The sequence below is a fragment of the Aotus nancymaae genome, unplaced genomic scaffold (assembly GCF_030222135.1).
Source record: "Aotus nancymaae isolate 86718 unplaced genomic scaffold, 86718_ANA_hifiasm-v0.15.2.pri h1tg000075l, whole genome shotgun sequence".
Classification (NCBI taxonomy): domain Eukaryota; kingdom Metazoa; phylum Chordata; class Mammalia; order Primates; family Aotidae; genus Aotus; species Aotus nancymaae.
The window spans coordinates 4,096,186-4,112,310 of NW_026988490.1; the positions used below are offsets into that span (position 1 = coordinate 4,096,186).

Consider the following 16,125-nt stretch of genomic DNA (forward strand, 5'->3'; position numbering starts at 1 on the left):
GAGTAGCTGGGATTAAAGACGCCCACCACCAGGCCTGGCTGATTTTTGTATTTGTCATGGAGATGGAGTTTCACCATGTTGGCCAGGCTGGTCTCGAACACCTGACCTCAAGCGATCCACCTGCCTCGGCCTCTCAAAATGTTGGATTACAGGCGTCAGCCATTGCGTGTGATGTAATTTTTTATTTTTTGTAGAGATGAGGATCCCACTCTGTTGCCCAGGCTGGCTTCAAAGTCCTGATCTCAGGTGATCCTCCTGCCTCGGCCTCCCTAATTCTCGGGGTTACAGGTGTCAGCTTCTGTGTCCAGCTGGAGAATCACTTGAACCCCGGAGGTGGAGGTTGCAGTGAGCTGAGATCGGTCACTGCACTCCAGCCTGGACAACAAAGTGAGACTCCACCTCAAAAAAAAAAAAAAAAAAAAAAAAAAAATCTTACCCCAAAGCATTCATTGATCAGAGCTTTCTGTCGTTCAGGCTGGAGTGCAGTTCTGTGACCTCAGCTCATTACAACCTCCGCCTCCCAGGTTCAAGTGACTCTCCTGCCTCAGCCTCCAGAGTAGCTGGGATTACACGCATGCACCACCACGCCTGGCAAATTTTTATATTGTTAGTAGAGATGGGGTTTCACTGTGTTGGCCAGGCTGGTCTCGAACTCCTGACCTCAGGTTTTCTGCCCACGTCGGGGTTCCAAAGTCTTGGGATGACAGGCGTAAGCCACCGTATCCAGCTGTAGCCTGCTTTCTTATTGGTAGGGAGTCCTATAGCGTTTGAGCGTCGGTGAGTACAGATTAGGCACCTGTTGTATGCACACTGACTCCACAGTACACATTTGCTGCCAACTCATTCAGAAATTTCTCACCTTGTCTCTGCATCGTAAAGCTTTTGGGGACTCCACAGGTCCTTCTGCACCCTAAAGGAGTCCTTTCTGAGCCAGAGACAGGTCACCAGAACACCATCCCCTCTCCCACGCCAGGAGGCTGCCGCTCACCTGAGCTGGGCCCCCGGCCAGCCGGACACGGAGGGGGAGGACCTGTCTCCCCATGGCCTTCAACACTGCTGCATCGAGCTCAGCCTTCAGCTCCTGGAGTCCGTGCCCCAGCAGGGCAGACATGGGCACGACGTTCGGTTCCGTGGGGTGGTAGCTGCAAGGGTGGGGAGGCCACAGAGTCCGCTCAGCCTCAGGGCCACAGGCCGGCAGAAAGCAGGGGTCCCAGAGTCAGCCACCCGTGGGGCACAGCCTGGGGAAGCTCCTGCTGTCCTGAGTGTCACTGCTGAGGTTCAGATGAGGAGAGGGGGCATCTCCCCATGTGGCTTGAGCACATGCAGGGAAAGGAGATGTTTGTGGAAAGCAGGGTCACCAGGAGTGAGCTGCCCACGAGACACGGGCTGGGGCAGCAACCTCTGCCTCCTGGGTTCAACCATTCTCCCTGCGTCAACCTGTGTGCCAGCGGTCAGCAGTTCACACGAGGGCAGGGTCTCCAGCGCCTGCAGGGGAAGGCGTGAGACGAGTGTGGGTGCCAGGGCCGGACTCACCCGGGCACCGGGTCCACCTTGTTGTGAACCTGCAGCATGGAGTCCAGGAGCGGGGTGGGCAGCCGCAGCCTGTGCAGCATGGACACGACGCTGGCTTTCTGGAGCTCCGCCTTGGGGTGGCTGACGTCCCTCATGTGCAGGATCAGATCCTACAAGGGCCGGGCATGCAGTCAGAGCCCTAACCCCACCAAGCTTGCAGGCAGGCCCGGGAGAGGGGTTCCCACGAGTTCCCAAGGCCAGGGTGGGGGTGGGAGCTACCCCCATGTACAGGCCCTCGGACACCCCAGGATGGGGGTGCTGGGTTTACACTGGACGGAGCCCCACCCAACTCCACATACCTCGCCTCCCGCAGCACAGGTGACAAGTCTGCACCCCCAGACCCACAAACAAGGTGGTGCCACAAATGACCACTCAACTGCCACCTGCCAGCCACTGCTTCCTCATTCAATGCTTTGGGTGGCTTCATCCCACTGTGAAATCGTTTTACTTTTTTCTTGAGACAGAGTTTCGCTCTTGTCCCCCAGGCTGGAGTGTGACGGCACGATCTCAGCTCACTGCAACCTCCGCTTCCTGGGTTCAAGTGATTCTCCTGCCTCAGCCTCCCCAGTAGGTGGTATTACAGGCACCTGCCACCATGCCCGGCCAATTTTTGTATTTTTAGCAGAGACAAGGTTTCACCATGTTGACCAGGCTGGTCTCGAACCCCTGACCTCAAATGATCCACCCGCCTCGGCCTCCCAAAGTGCTGGGATGACAGGCGTGAGCTGCTGCTCCCGGTCCTGTGTATATGGGCTCATCACGGTGGCTGAGTGTGGGTGACACTGGGGCCACTGCTCAGCCTCGGCCCCAGGGTCAAGGGATGCTTGCGGGACACTAAGTCTGAGGCTGAGGATTCAGTTGTTATTCTGCCCCGAGTGGTGCGGGTGTCCCAGAGCCTGGCCCCTGGTCTGAGTGGGCGTCCGAGGGCTTGGCCCCTTGGCTGATGGGGTGTCTCAGAGATGGTCCCTGGTCTCAGTGGGTGTCTGAGAACCTGGCCAGTGGGCTGAGTGGGCGTCCGAGGGCTGGTCCTTGGTCCAAGTGGGGTCTGAGACCCTGGGCTCTCTCAGTGGGTGTCCGAGACCCCGGCCCCTGGTCTGAGTGGGTGTGCGAGACCCCAGCCCCTGGTCCGAGTGAGGTCTGAGACCCTGGCCCCTGGTCTGAGTGGGTGTCTGAGACCCCAGCCCGTCTCAGTGGGTGTCCAAGACCCCGGCCCGTGGTCTGAGTGGGTTTCTGAGACCTCAGCCTCTGTCTCAGTGGGTGTCCACAGCCACCCGCAGCCCTGACTCACCGAGTGGGTCACATCTTCCAGGGTGGCAGAGAAGGACTCGATGAGGCCATGTGGCAGCTGGGACAAGAACCCGACGGCATCCACGTATAGGACAGTCAGGCGTGAGGGCAGCGTCCCCACGTGGGCTGTAACGTCTAGCGTGGCAAACAGCTCGTCCCGCAGCTGCAAGTCAGTGTCTCCCGTCAGTGCCTTCATCAGCATGGTCTTCCCTCGGAGGGCATGGAGATCAGGGGCTCAGGCGGAGCCACACCTGGGTCCTCAGAGTGGAGACCACAGCACCCTCTTGGGCAGCGGCACCCCGGGTGCCAGGTCCCTGAGCTCCCCAGGCACCCCTGGGCCACACACGACATGCAGGACTAAGCCACTGCGGCTGCTCTCAGGCCGGATGCAGCAGGGCCACTGTGTAGACACAGGGGAGCTGGTGGTGTAGACAGGTGAACATGAGATGGTGTGGATGGGAAGATGGTGTAGATGGAGGGAGGTGGTGGTGTAGAAGCGTGGGTGTGTGGATGGGGTGGTGGTGCTGTGGATGGGAGGATGGGGTACATGGCATTGTCACCACAGCTGCTGTACCCACCATGCAGACCACGGGACCCCCTTTCCCTGGGTGAGTCCTCACCACAGCTGGTGTATGCACCACGGGGAGCCCCTCCCCGTGCAAGTCCTCACCACAGCTGGTGAACCCCACACAGAGACCATGGAACCCCTTCCCTGGGCACATGGTCACTTCAGCTGGTGTACCCCATCAAGAGACCATGGGACCCCCTCCCCTGGGTGCATGCTCACTGCAGTTGGTGTACCCCATCACGGAGACCATGGGGAACTCACGTCTTGCACGCTGCCGCCACAGCAGGTGCCTCTTCTTCTGAAGCCCGTCCAGGGCCTTCCTCATCTTGGCCTCCTTCTCTTTCAGGAGACGCTGCTGCACCTGCATGAACGATTCTCCTAAAAACACACCAGACAGGGCGGTGAGCCAGGCCGGGAAAGGCGTGGGAGCGGGAGGTGCCACTGAGGGTCTACAGGGGCTGCTCCTCCTGCTGCAGCATTTAGGGGCCCTGCCGCGTTCCCGGCAGTGGCCCCAACACTCCCTTTCCCTGAGAAAGGGCTGCGCTCAGCCGGGCGCGGTGGCTCACACCTGTCATCTGGCACTTTGGGAGGCCGAGGTGGGCGGATCATGAGGACAGGAGTTTGAGAGCAGCCTGGCCAATATGGTGAAACCCCATCTTTACTAAAAATACAAAAATTAGCCGGGTGTGGTGGGCGCCTGTAATCCCCGCTATGCGGGAGACTGAGGCGGGAGAATCGCTTGAACCCGAGAGGTGGAGGTTTCAGTGAGCTGAGATCGTGCCACTGCACTCCAGCCTGGGCCAGAGCCAGACTGCATCTCAAAAAGAAAAAGTCTTGAGCACTACGGAGGCTTCTAAGTGGGGCACAGCCAGGATGTCATTATGAGGGGGCTCAATGGGGCTCCTTTGGCATCCTAAGTCCCAGAACCTGGGAATGGGACCTGATTTGTAAATACCCTCTTTGTACGAACTCAAGACATCATCCTAGGTTAGGGTTGGGCCTGAATGCAAAGATCCATGTCCTTCTTAAAAGGTAGAGGCTGGAGTGATGTGGCCACAAGCCAGGGATACCTGGCACCCCCAGGAGCTGGGAGAGGCAGAAGGAGCCTCTGGAGGCTTTTGGTCTCCAGGATGGGTGTGCACAGATTCCTGCTGTTTCAATCCACACTTTGTGGCTACTTATGTCAGCAATACCTCACAGAACCACCACTATCTCCTGTCTCCACAGACATAACAAGGAGACGGAGCCCCCAGCCGGCCCCCACCCTGTTGGAATCCTTCAGGGCAGCTGCTGACAACCACGTTCTCAGGATGTCCTGGGGTGCTGCACCCAGCCAGAGTGACCTGACCCCATGATGTAGCGGGAGCTGGATCCTCCTCAGTGAAGGGGGTCAATGTTCCTTTTCAGGTTCGACCTGGCATGGGAACAGGAGGGGTTCACTCTGCAGGGAAGCTCTCTCCCTCCCAGCAGAGGTCGAGGTGAAGGTGAAGGAGGCCGCAAGCCCAGGACACCTGGAGACCCCAGAAGCTGGGAGAAGCAGGAAGGGTCCTCCCCGAGAGCTTCTGGAGGGAACTGGATGATTCCATTTTAATGGGTTAAATAGTGATGCCCAAAATAGAGGTTTATGTCTTTTTTCGCACGACCTGTGAATGGGACGTTATTTAGAAATAAGGTGTCTGCAAATGTAATTAGTTAAGGATCTTGAGATGAGGTCACCCTGGATTAGGGTAAGTCTTAAATCCAATGACAGGTGTCCTTCTAGGAGACAGAAGGGGAGGGCCGGGCGCAGTGGCACGCACCTGTAATCCCAGCACCTTGGGAGGCCAAGGCAGGTGGATCATGAGGTCAGGAGATCAAACCATCCTGGCCAAGGAGATCAAAATATCCTGGCCAACATGGTGAAACCTCGTCTCTACTAAAATATAAAAAAACTAGCTGGGCTTGGTTGTGGGCACGTGTAGTTCCAGCTACCTGGGAGGCTGAGGCAGGAGAATCGCTTGAATCTGGGAGGTGGAGGTTGTGCTGAGCTGACATCCAGCCACTGCACTGCAGCCTGGGTGACTGGGCAAGACTCTGTCTCAAAAAAAAAAATTGTAGACAGACACAGAGGAGAAGTCCACGTGGAGACGGAGGCAGAGACTGGCGTGATGTGGCCACAAGCCAGGGACACCTGGCACCCCCAGGAGCTGGGAGAGGCAGGAAGGATCCTCCCCGAGAGCTTCTGGAGGTAACTGGATGATTCCATTTTACTGGGTTAAATAGTGATGCCCCAAATAGATGTTTATGTCTTGTTCCCCAGGACCTGTGAATGGGACGTTATTTAGAAATAAGGTCTCTGCAAATGAAATTAGTTAAGGATCTTGAGATGAGGTCACGCTGGATTAGGGAAAGTCTTAAATCCAATGACAAATGTCCTTCTAGGAGACAGAAGGGGAGACTCAGACAAAGAGGAGGAGCCTACGTGGATTTGGAGGCGGACACTGGAGTGATGTGGCCGCAAGCCAGGGACACCTGGCGCCCCCAGGAGCTGGGAGAGGCAGGAAGGAGCCTCCAGAGAGAAGTGGATACAACTGTAGTGGATTGTCAACAGTAGCCCCCAGAAAGATCGGTCCACATCCTAAAGCCCAGAACCTGTGAATTAGTGGGGCCTCTGGGCAGAAGGGAGGAGCTGGTGTTGGGGTCCCACTGGGTGTGTAGCTCATGCATTGTGAGTGAGGAGTATCCCAGGCCGAGGGGACCTACCTAGTGGGGAGTGGGGTGGGGTGGGGAGAGAGTGCTCCCACAGTGCTTTTCTTACTCTCATATACCCCCAGAACCACCAAACACGTGAGTACAGAATGGAGGGGTTGCGGGGTGGGCGTGATGGTTGGCCTGGGCGTCCCGAGGTACCTGAGGAGTGGGATCTCTGCCAGGGCCATCTGCAGCCAGGCCTCCTTCATGCAGGCGTTGCAGCGGAAAATGTGCAGGATGATGTTAAAGCAGTCAAACACCTCCACGCCCGAGGCGGCTTCCAGTTCTTTCTAGAGAAGGAGAGAGTGAGCTGGGCCTGGCGACTCACACCTGCAACCCCAGCACTTTGGGAGGCCAAGGCAGGTGGATCACCTGAGGTCAGGACTTCGAGACCAGCCTGGCCAAAATACTGAAAACCTGTCTCTACTAAAAATACAAAAATTAGCTGGGTGTGTTGGTGGGCACCTGTCATCCCAACTACTCAGGAGGCTGAGGCAGCTGAATTGCTTGAACCTGGGAGGTAGAGGTTGCAGTGGGCCGAGATCATGGTGACACTGCCCTCCAGCTTGAGTGACAGAGTCAGATTCTGTCAAAAAAAAAAGAAAAGAAAAGAAAAGGAGAGGGCAAATGAGAAGCCAGAGGGGAAGGCCAGGCCCTAGTGGCCAGCCTCACAGGGAGGAGGACATTCCATCACGCCTTCAAGCCACTATCACCCCATCTGGCCCCTGCCTGGCGGGACGCGCTAGCATCCACTCGTTCACCGCGTGGAGCGTGGGAGCAAACAAAGCAAAGCCACATTCTGGGATATCTTGGTTGGGGCAGCCATCCTCTCCACATTCAAGAAGATGCATGTGATGTCCGGAGATTGTCATATCCTCTCTAAAGGAAAGGGGGTCTCGTCAGTGGCCATCCGTCCAGACCTGTGGACTGCGGGATGAGCCACGAGGCCCTTTGTGGGGTGCGCCGTGGAGGGCACGGTTCACAGACATCCCTGACCTGAGCACCAGACCCAGGATCCAGGAAATCAGCATTGGAGGGATGTCTCTAGGGGTGTGTGTTTCATGTACACAGACGTGTACACGGTGAACACATCCTGGCGGAGACACACACACAAGGTAAACACATCCCAACAAGGACACACACATCTCACACACACGCACGCATGGTAAATGCATCCCAGTGGAGACACACACATACACACACACGGGGAACACATCGCAGTTGGGACACACACACACAGTGAACACATCGTGACATGGGCAGACACAAAAACATGGTGAACACATCCCAGTGTGGAGACACACACACACACGGGGAACACATTCCAGTTGGGACACACACACATACATGGGGAACATATCCCAGTGGGGACACCCACACACCCCTCACACAGTGAACACATTGTGACATGGACAGAGACACATGGTGAACACATCCCAGTGGGGACACACACACAAGGTGAACACATCCCAGTTGGGACACACACACTCACACAGTGAACACATCCCCGTGGGGGAGACACCCCCCCCACACACACTGTGGACACATTGCAGTGGGGATGCGCACACACACACACACAGGGTGAACACATCCCTGTGGGGAGACACACACACGGAGGACACATTGCAGTGGGGGCACACACACATGGTGAACACCTCCCTGTGGGGAGACAGACACACACACATGGAGAACACATCCCTGTTGGGAGACACACACACACGGAGGACACATTGCAGTGAGGACACACACACATGGTGAACACCTCCCTGTGGGGACACACACACACACACGGTGAACACATCCCGACAGGGATAGACACATGTATACACACGCACGCACACACACACACACACAGAGTGAAAACATCGTGACAGGGACAGACACAGAGTCCCGGTGGACACATCGCAGTGGGGACACACATACACGGTGAACACATGGTGGGCCAGACACACACAGAAACATGGTGAACACATCCCAGCCCCGATGAGATGCCTCTGAGTCAGGCACGGAAGCAGACTCCCACCTCGACTAGTTAGTAAGTTAGTTAGCAGTAGTAGTAGCAGTTAGTAGGGTCTTACCCACTCTGCACTGTAAGCCGGGTGGTCAAAAACTTGGAAGCACAAGGGCCCCCACACAGGACCCCACGCTAAGAGAGTGCATGGAGGAGGGACACAGGTCCAGCCTCCCATCCCTCCAGCTCCTATTTATGTGGGCTCCCAGCTCACCTGGACCACCCACTCATGGGCCCGCTTCCCCTCTGGCCCAGCGAGACCCCTGTCCTTCCACGCGTCTGGGTTGAATGTTCTCGGGAGCAACAGATGGGAAAGGAGGTTTGGGGAGGGAGCAGGTGTGGACGGACTCACCTGTCAGGTGCTCAAAGTTCCCTCTGCCAAAGACAAGCTTCTTCTCTGGCGTTCTGGTGGACACGACCATCGTCTGCACCATGGACCAGCCGTCCAGAATGTGCACCAGTACTGTGGCCTTTGCTACCTGTCACTCAGCTCTGGGGACACAAGGGCCACCTTGAGGGACACTTCCTTTTGGGGTAGATCCAGGGCCCCAACCACACCTGCCCGGCGTGTCCTTCTCCTGGCCTTGACCGTAGGGCCTCTAAGTAGGAATCTGGCCAGGGAAGGATGCTGGAGCCACCATGGGACATGAGGACTCCCCAACCTGCCTTATATAGGATTTGGGGTCCAGGTGGACACAGCAGGGAACTAGGGAGCTAGGGGTGCTCAGGGATAACTCAGGAACCACAGGCAGGGTTAGGAGGAGGAAATGCAGGAGGTCTGGGTGCCGTTCTGAGCAGTTTGGGGCTTCCACTGTCCCAAGAGTTGCCCATTTTGGAAAACACCCTTGAAGGAGAACCGCTCTTCGGCTACAGGGGCTTCCAAGGGAGATGTCAACAGTCTTGAGACTCTGGCACCTGCAGTGACTTAGGGATTTGGATTTCCTCCTGGGGAGTGGGGCAGGGGACTGGACAGAGATGGTCTGCTAGACACCCTCCCTTCCCTGACCCCAAAAACACTGTGCCTACCTTGAACCCAGGGCAAGAAAAACGGGGTCTCATCACCAAGACACGGCCCGGCCTGGCCCGGCCCACCCCACCCCACCCCACCTCACCCCAGGGGCTTCTCCCCATAAGCTCCGCCCCAGCCCTTTTCACCCCATAGGCTCCTCTCCCCAAAGCCCCGCCCATGCACCTCCACCTACGAAATCCTCCCCTCAGAGCCCCGCCCCTTCAGAGCCATGCTCTTGCATCTCCACCCATCAGATCCTCTCCTCAGAGCATCGCCCCTTGAAGCCTCGCCCACTACACCACTTGTGATCTTCCCCTCAGAGCCCCCGCCCCTGCGTCTCCACCTGAGTGTCTTCCATCAGAGCCCCGCCCCTGAATCTCCACCTATGAGATTGTCCCCTCAGCGCCCAGCCCCTGAGTCTCCACCAATGAGACCCTCCCTGCAGGGGCCCTCCCGCAGAGTGCCAGCTCCTGTTTCTCCCCTGCAACCCCCGCTGTGTTCACCTCACTTCATGTGCAGCTTCCCAGGGCCCCACTTGACATCGGGGTGGACCAGACACAAGCGCTGGGTCCCCGCCGGCAGCAGAGGCTCCCGCTGCAGCAGATCCTCCTCTGCGTCCTCATCCGCGTCTTCCGGCTCCTCCTCGTCCTCTCCCGGGCAGCTTCGGCCTCCGTCCGCCCACAGGCCGCACCCTCGGCCCCATGGCCCCTCCAGATTCCCGGGGACCCCACGGCCGAAAGCAGCGAGACCATGGATCAGAGCTCTATGCAGAGGGGAGGTGGGTGCCCTGCCCGGGTCTCACAGGCTGCATCCTGCTGTCAGGCTGTCCTCTCATCTGTACTCCAGGTCTGCTTTCAGGCTCACTCGAGAGTGTTTGTGGAAGTCAGTTACTGGGTTTGTAGGACTGAGGTCCCCCAGGACACCTCCAAAGACAATTAGCAACCAGGGTCCCTCCTTCCCTCCATGCCAGCTGGGAAGGCTCCCTCTTTGCACCACGGAGGAATCTTAAGTAACATTTTATAGTCATGGGAGTGACTCCCACACCATTTGCCACAGAACAGAACCTATCCATCATCCACACTCGAGGGAAAGGATTATACCGCAGAGTTAGGAGGGGAACTTGGAGGCCACCCTGAAACTCTGCCAACCACACTTCTCTTCGGCACTACCAGGACCTCCAGAGTGACCTGGCTTGGAGGCTGGTCTTGCACTGTTTGCTCTGCTGTTTGCACCCTGAGAATCCTCACCATGGAGGGCCAGGTACAGCTGGCCTACAGAGGGTAGACCCAGGCCGCACTCCTTCCCACAGAGTGTGAGGGACCCAAGCCACCCTCCTTCCCACAGAGGGCGAGGGACCCAGGCTGCCCTCCTTCCCACAGAGGGTAAGGAACCAGGCTGCCCTCCTTCCCGCAGAAGGTAAAGGACCCAGGCCACCCTCCTTCCTGCAGAGGGTGAGGGACCCAAGTCGCCCTCCTTCCCCTAGGACACACGCTACACATGGCCAGCTCTGGATCATGTGACAGCCATTGGCTAGCATCCTTTAAACGCGGGAGGTAGGCGTGGTTTCTGTAATTGTAAATGAAGATCTCAACCAAAGGTCATGCAATCGCTCCAACCATCTTCTACAACCAAATCCCCACCAGCAGCATTAGTGCTGTGGCCATAAACTTCTCTGACAAGGGCCTGAGACCTGATTCCCTCCCCTTCAGAGACACAATTTGTCGTGACTGCACAGAACAACCCTTTCTCCTGTTCGTGCATGTGACCAAGTGAGGGAAGAGGAGGTTGTTCCTGCAGCCACAGTGAACAGTGTAGAGACTTCTTACAAAGCTAGGCATGGTCTCACCTAGTATCCAGCAATCATGCCATGGCTATTTACCCAACTGATGTGAAAATGTATGTCCATACAAAAAAACTGCATCCAGATGTTGTGAGCAGCTTTATTTACACTCACCCAAAACTGGAAGCGACGAAGATGCCCTTTAGTAGGTGAGTGGCTAAAGAAACGAACACTTCATGTGATGGAATATGATTCAGCAATAAACAGAATAGTTATCAAGCTGCACAAAGACATGGATACATCCTACATGCATAGCACTAAGTGAAAGAAGTCCCTCAAAAGAAACTGGAGAAGAGTTGCTTCCGGCAGGAATGTGGCTTAACAAATAGGAAGCCCCTATTTGTATATTCTGGAATCGCACAGTTAAGTGAGTGGACGCTGATGGTGGGAGCCTTTTTCTCAGTGCTAGAGAGGAAGTTCACAGATAAGCAAGAGGAGGAGGCTGGAAGGATCCATGTGGGCATGGGTTAGTGGAGGAGATGTTGGTAGGAACTCAGGTCTAGTTTAATGCAAATGTACATGGATACACATAGATATGTTTACATGCATCCATACGCGACTTCTTTGATGCACAGCCATTTCCTTGATCTGTCGGCTGAGAGGGTCGAGAAGCAATGACTCCCCAGTAGCCGTGAGCACACCTAGCACCCTGATCTTGGTTTCTGCTGTTCTTCAACTCTAAAGGAGCCAGAGCTCCAGGGAGAAATGGCTGCGCCTTGGGCTGGGGCAGGAAATAGGCTAGATGAGGCTGGAGCATCTCCTTGTGCTGGAAAGTAAGGACGTGCCCCACAAATCCCGATGACAGGCTGTGTCCCAGGGGCACAGAAGCCAACTGAAAGCTCCCTGTGGCCAGAGTGGAACCAATTCAGCAAACTGTAATAAATAATGTAGTAGTGGATTATAACCCAAAGTACAAAATAAACATGCATGAGTCCACACCGATGTAAATAAACTGTTGAATAAATGAAGAACAATAGGCAAGGCTCCCATGTCCCTAAATTCTAAATAATTTACATAGATATGCTACCTCAAGGAAATGGAGCATAACCCCCCACCCCTCAAGTGCTGGCTACACATGTGATTTCCTTCCAAGGAATATAACATTGGAACGGGGTGGGGCAGCTTATAGGCAGAAACAAGACGCAAACGCAACCTCATCCTGAGGACCAAATCCAACGTCAGCCATCAATCATGTGGATAGCTCGCCCCTGCCACTGTCCCAGTGTTCGTGGCCCCCCCAATTCACATATGCAGCCCTAACACCCAAGGTGCTGATTTAGGAGGTGAGGACTTTGGAAGGCTGGAAGGTGATTCAGTCATGAGGGTGTAGCTCTTCTTAGTGGTATGAGGATGAGTGGCCTTGTAAAGGAGACCCCAGCAGGCCCCTCACCCCTCCACCCTGTGAGGACACAGCTGGTCGGCACCAGCTGAGACAGCGTGTCCTCGGTCTTGACCTTCCAGCCTCCAAAACTCTGAGGAATAACTGGTTTATGAGCCTCCCAGTCTGTGGTATTTTGTCCCAGCAGTCCGAGGTAAGACTTGCTTGCCCGTGGTATGATGTGAGCGGAGGGCATTTGCCTCTGTGATCTCCTCCCCAAACCCACAACCCCAAACACGTTCCAATCCGGGGAGACTCTAGAAAATACCCGATCAGTACCCCTCAAACTGTCAAGGTTCTCAAAACCGAGGAAAGTCTGAGAAACTGCCAGAGCCATGGGGGCCTGGAAACACATGGCAGTTGAATGTGATGTGGCATCCAGGTGGGATTCTGGAACACAAAAGGACATTAGGGCAAAAACAGGGGAAATGTTAATAAAGCAGAGACTTCAGTTCATACGAGGATATCCGTATCAGTCCACTAACTGGGACAGATACTCAATGCTAATGGCAGATGTAGGTAATAGAATAGCCTAGTGTAGGGTGTGTGGGAACTCAGCAACCTTCTCCCAGCTTCTCTGCGTGTCTGATGGTATTCTAAGCATGAAGGTTTAGTGCGTGTGTGCGCACACACACACACACGTGTATACATACCACCCCAAGACATAGACAGAGTTGCGCTCTGTACCAGGCTGGCATTTCCCTCAGTTGGTAATGACCCAGCTCCCCACCACCCCCGGGGAAATTCCAGGAGCAGCAAGCAGGTAGGACTAAGGTGACTCACACACCTTCCCATGGTCCAGCAATCTCACCCACAGGTCACACCTGAGAGAAGAGAGGCCTGGAGGAGACCGCAGTATGAACTCATGTCCAGTTTAATGCAGTTTAATGCAGGTCCACAAAAAACACACAGGCAGGGACGATCCGAGGAGCTTTATTCCGCCTCCCTCCCTCACTCCCCGCCAGCACCCTTGGGTCCAGGAGTATTGCACCACAAGATGTCTACTTGCTCGTGTAAGGCAGGCCCAGAGATGAGCCCACCCCCTAAACAGCAGGCCCTGCATGTGCCAGCCATGGTCTGCCAGGCAGCTCGGTGTTAGCTGTATGAGAGGTGCAGTGCACAGGAACCTTCGGCCTGCCCCTGCTTGGCCTAGCTCCCCAGGGAAGCAGGCACAGAGCATCTGGCCACAGCACCTCACTGGCCAGGACACTGCCACCAATCCCTGCATGTCCCTTTCTCATGAGAAACGCTGACTCCAAGGCAGCCGTGGCCTGTGAGGACAGACGGGGGCAGAGGTAGGAAGGAGGCCCCACCTGTATCAGTAAGGCAGTCTTTCTTTTGTCACTTTAAGAAAAATTCAAAGGAATATGGCTAACTGCTAACACCTGTGTGTTGGGATAGTGTTTTTCTATGTGCCTATTTTTATTTTGTACTTTCTGCATGTTGAAAATGTTTCACTTTATTAAAGATGGGGTTTCACCATGATGGCCAGGCTGGTCTTGAACTCCTGACTTCAGGTGATCCACCCACCTCAGCCACTCAAAGTGCTGGGATTACAGGCGTGAGCCACCGCGCCCAGCAGCGTTTTTGTTTTTAATCATTAAACGTGAAATTATATAACGTCAGCTTGCCTTTTCAAAGTGTGCACTGCAGTGGTATTTACGGCAGTCACAGGTTGGGAAGATAGTTTTTTATTTTTTGAGACCAAGTCTGGCTCTGTAGATTTTGGAAGCATGAAAGAAAAAGAAGTTTCCAAACCCCCAAATCATGAAGCTAGAAATAAAATTCAAGCTGGCAATTGATTAGGGCCAACCTGCCTCTTGTTCTGTTCACAGTCACCCTCTGCTCACTGAGATAGATGCATATTTGATTGCCTCCTTTGGAAAGGCTCATCAGAAACTCAAAAGTTTCTCCCTCCGGCTTCCAGTCTTCCTTCTGTTATTCCAGCTGTCCCGCTTTTCCTGACCGAATCATGTTCACCTTGCATATTCATGTCTCCTGTCTCCCTAGAACATATAAAACTGAGATGTGCCCCGACCACCCTGGGCACCTGTGGTCAGGACCTTCTGAGGCTGGGTCACGGGTGTGTGTCATGACTCGGTGAAATAAAACTTTCTAGATTAACTGAGACCTGTCTCATATTCTCGGGGCTCACAGGGGTCACGGCGGGGGTTGCTGGGTCTGAGGACGATGTCCATAGGGTGAATTCTTATTATTATTTTTTTTTCCAGACAGAGTCTTGTGCTGTTGACCAGGCTGGAGTGCAGTGACAAGATCTCGGCTCACTGCAACCTCTTGGCTAATTTTTGTATTTTTAGTAGAGACGGGGTTTCACTATGTTGGCCAGGCTGGTCTCGAACTCCTGACCTCAGGTGATCCGGCCTTCTCGGCCTCCCAAGGTGCTGGGATTACAGGTGCGTGCCACCGTGCCCGGCTGGGTGGATTCTTCAAACACACCCAGAAGCCACTGCATGCAATCCTGGTCTCGGCAGACTTGAATTCATGGAATCCGTGGTGAGCCCTCTGCTGTCCCTGCGACACTCTGCCCTCCTCTAAATGTCCACCAGGTGCCCTCGAGTCCCTTTGAGAGCAGACCTCAGCCTCCACCAGCACAGAGCATTTCATCTCCACCTCCCTGCGCCCCAGTAAAAGACGTAAACCACCAGGTGCAGTGGCTCACACCTGTCATCCCAGCAGTTTGGGAGGCTGAAGCAGGCAGATCATGAGGTCAGGAGTTCCAGACCAGCCTGGCCAGCATGGTGAAACCCCATCTCGAATAAAAATACAGACATTGCCCGTGCGTGGTGTCAGGTGCCTGTCATCCCAGCTGAGGCAGGGGAATTGCTTGAACCTGGGAAGTGGAGGTGACAGTGAGCCGAGATCACATCACTGCACTCCCACCTGGGCAACAAGAGAGACACTCCATCTCAAAAACAAAAAAGGACGTGAAGCAACATGAACAGCTTCAGGTCAGGCCTTACTGCTGGGGTGGCCCCAGGCCCCGTGGAAGTTCTTGCCAGAGAGATTCCAAAACAATTTACTGTTTGTGCCAGCCAAGGCCAAGACACCACCTACCCCACCACCCTCTCCCAGAGCGTTTACAGAAAGGTGCTAAAGTCGAGTCCTCCCTCCAACCCTTTGAGATGTTTTTCAGCTGAGGCATGTCTGAAAGCCTCTCCTCTGAGATGGGCCTCCTGGGAGCACAGCATGCTTTGATGGCTTGGTCTCCCAGATGCCTGCCTCTTAACTCCTTCTTTGCCAAGTGTGCCAAGCGTCCTTCTTCGAAATTCCCACTCAGCCATGCAAGAATCCAGGGTGAGGTCAGGGCACACTAGATCCTCATCCCTCTTGCTGATTAAAATCTGTTCTTGGCCAGGCATGGTGGCCCATGCCTGTCAACCCAGCACTTTGGGAGGCCACGGTAGGCGGATCACCTGAGGTCAGGACTGCGAGACCAGACTGACCAATATCACGAAACCCTGTCTCTACTAAAAATACAAAAATTAGCTGGGTGCGGTGGCACGTGCCTATGATTCCAGCTACTCGGTAGGCTGAGGCAGGAGAATTCCTTGAACCTGGGAGGTGGAGGCTGCCGTGAGTTGACATTGTGCCACTGCACTCCAGCCTGGGTGACAAGAGAGAATCTCCATCTCAGGAAAGCAAAGCAAGTTGGGGGGAGAAAGGAAGGTGAGGGGGGAGGGAAGGGGGGAAGGGAGAAATGGAAGGGGGA

At 55.1% G+C, this 16,125-nt stretch overlaps 1 protein-coding gene and 1 pseudogene across 1 annotated transcript in view; both read right to left on the bottom strand.

The window, feature by feature from the left end:
- Nucleotides 1-742: 742 nt before the first annotated feature.
- Nucleotides 743-11,570, bottom strand: LOC135271072 (putative GTP-binding protein 6; annotated as a pseudogene).
- Nucleotides 11,571-12,501: 931 nt separating this feature from the next.
- Nucleotides 12,502-16,125, bottom strand: part of LOC135271091 (PI-PLC X domain-containing protein 1-like) — a 33,657-nt gene continuing 30,033 nt past the window's right edge. The window contains exon 7 of the mRNA XM_064367838.1: nt 12,502-12,785. Coding sequence (XP_064223908.1) covers nt 12,678-12,785 — 108 coding nt within the window. The 3' untranslated portion in view covers nt 12,502-12,677. The remainder of the gene's footprint in view (nt 12,786-16,125) is intronic.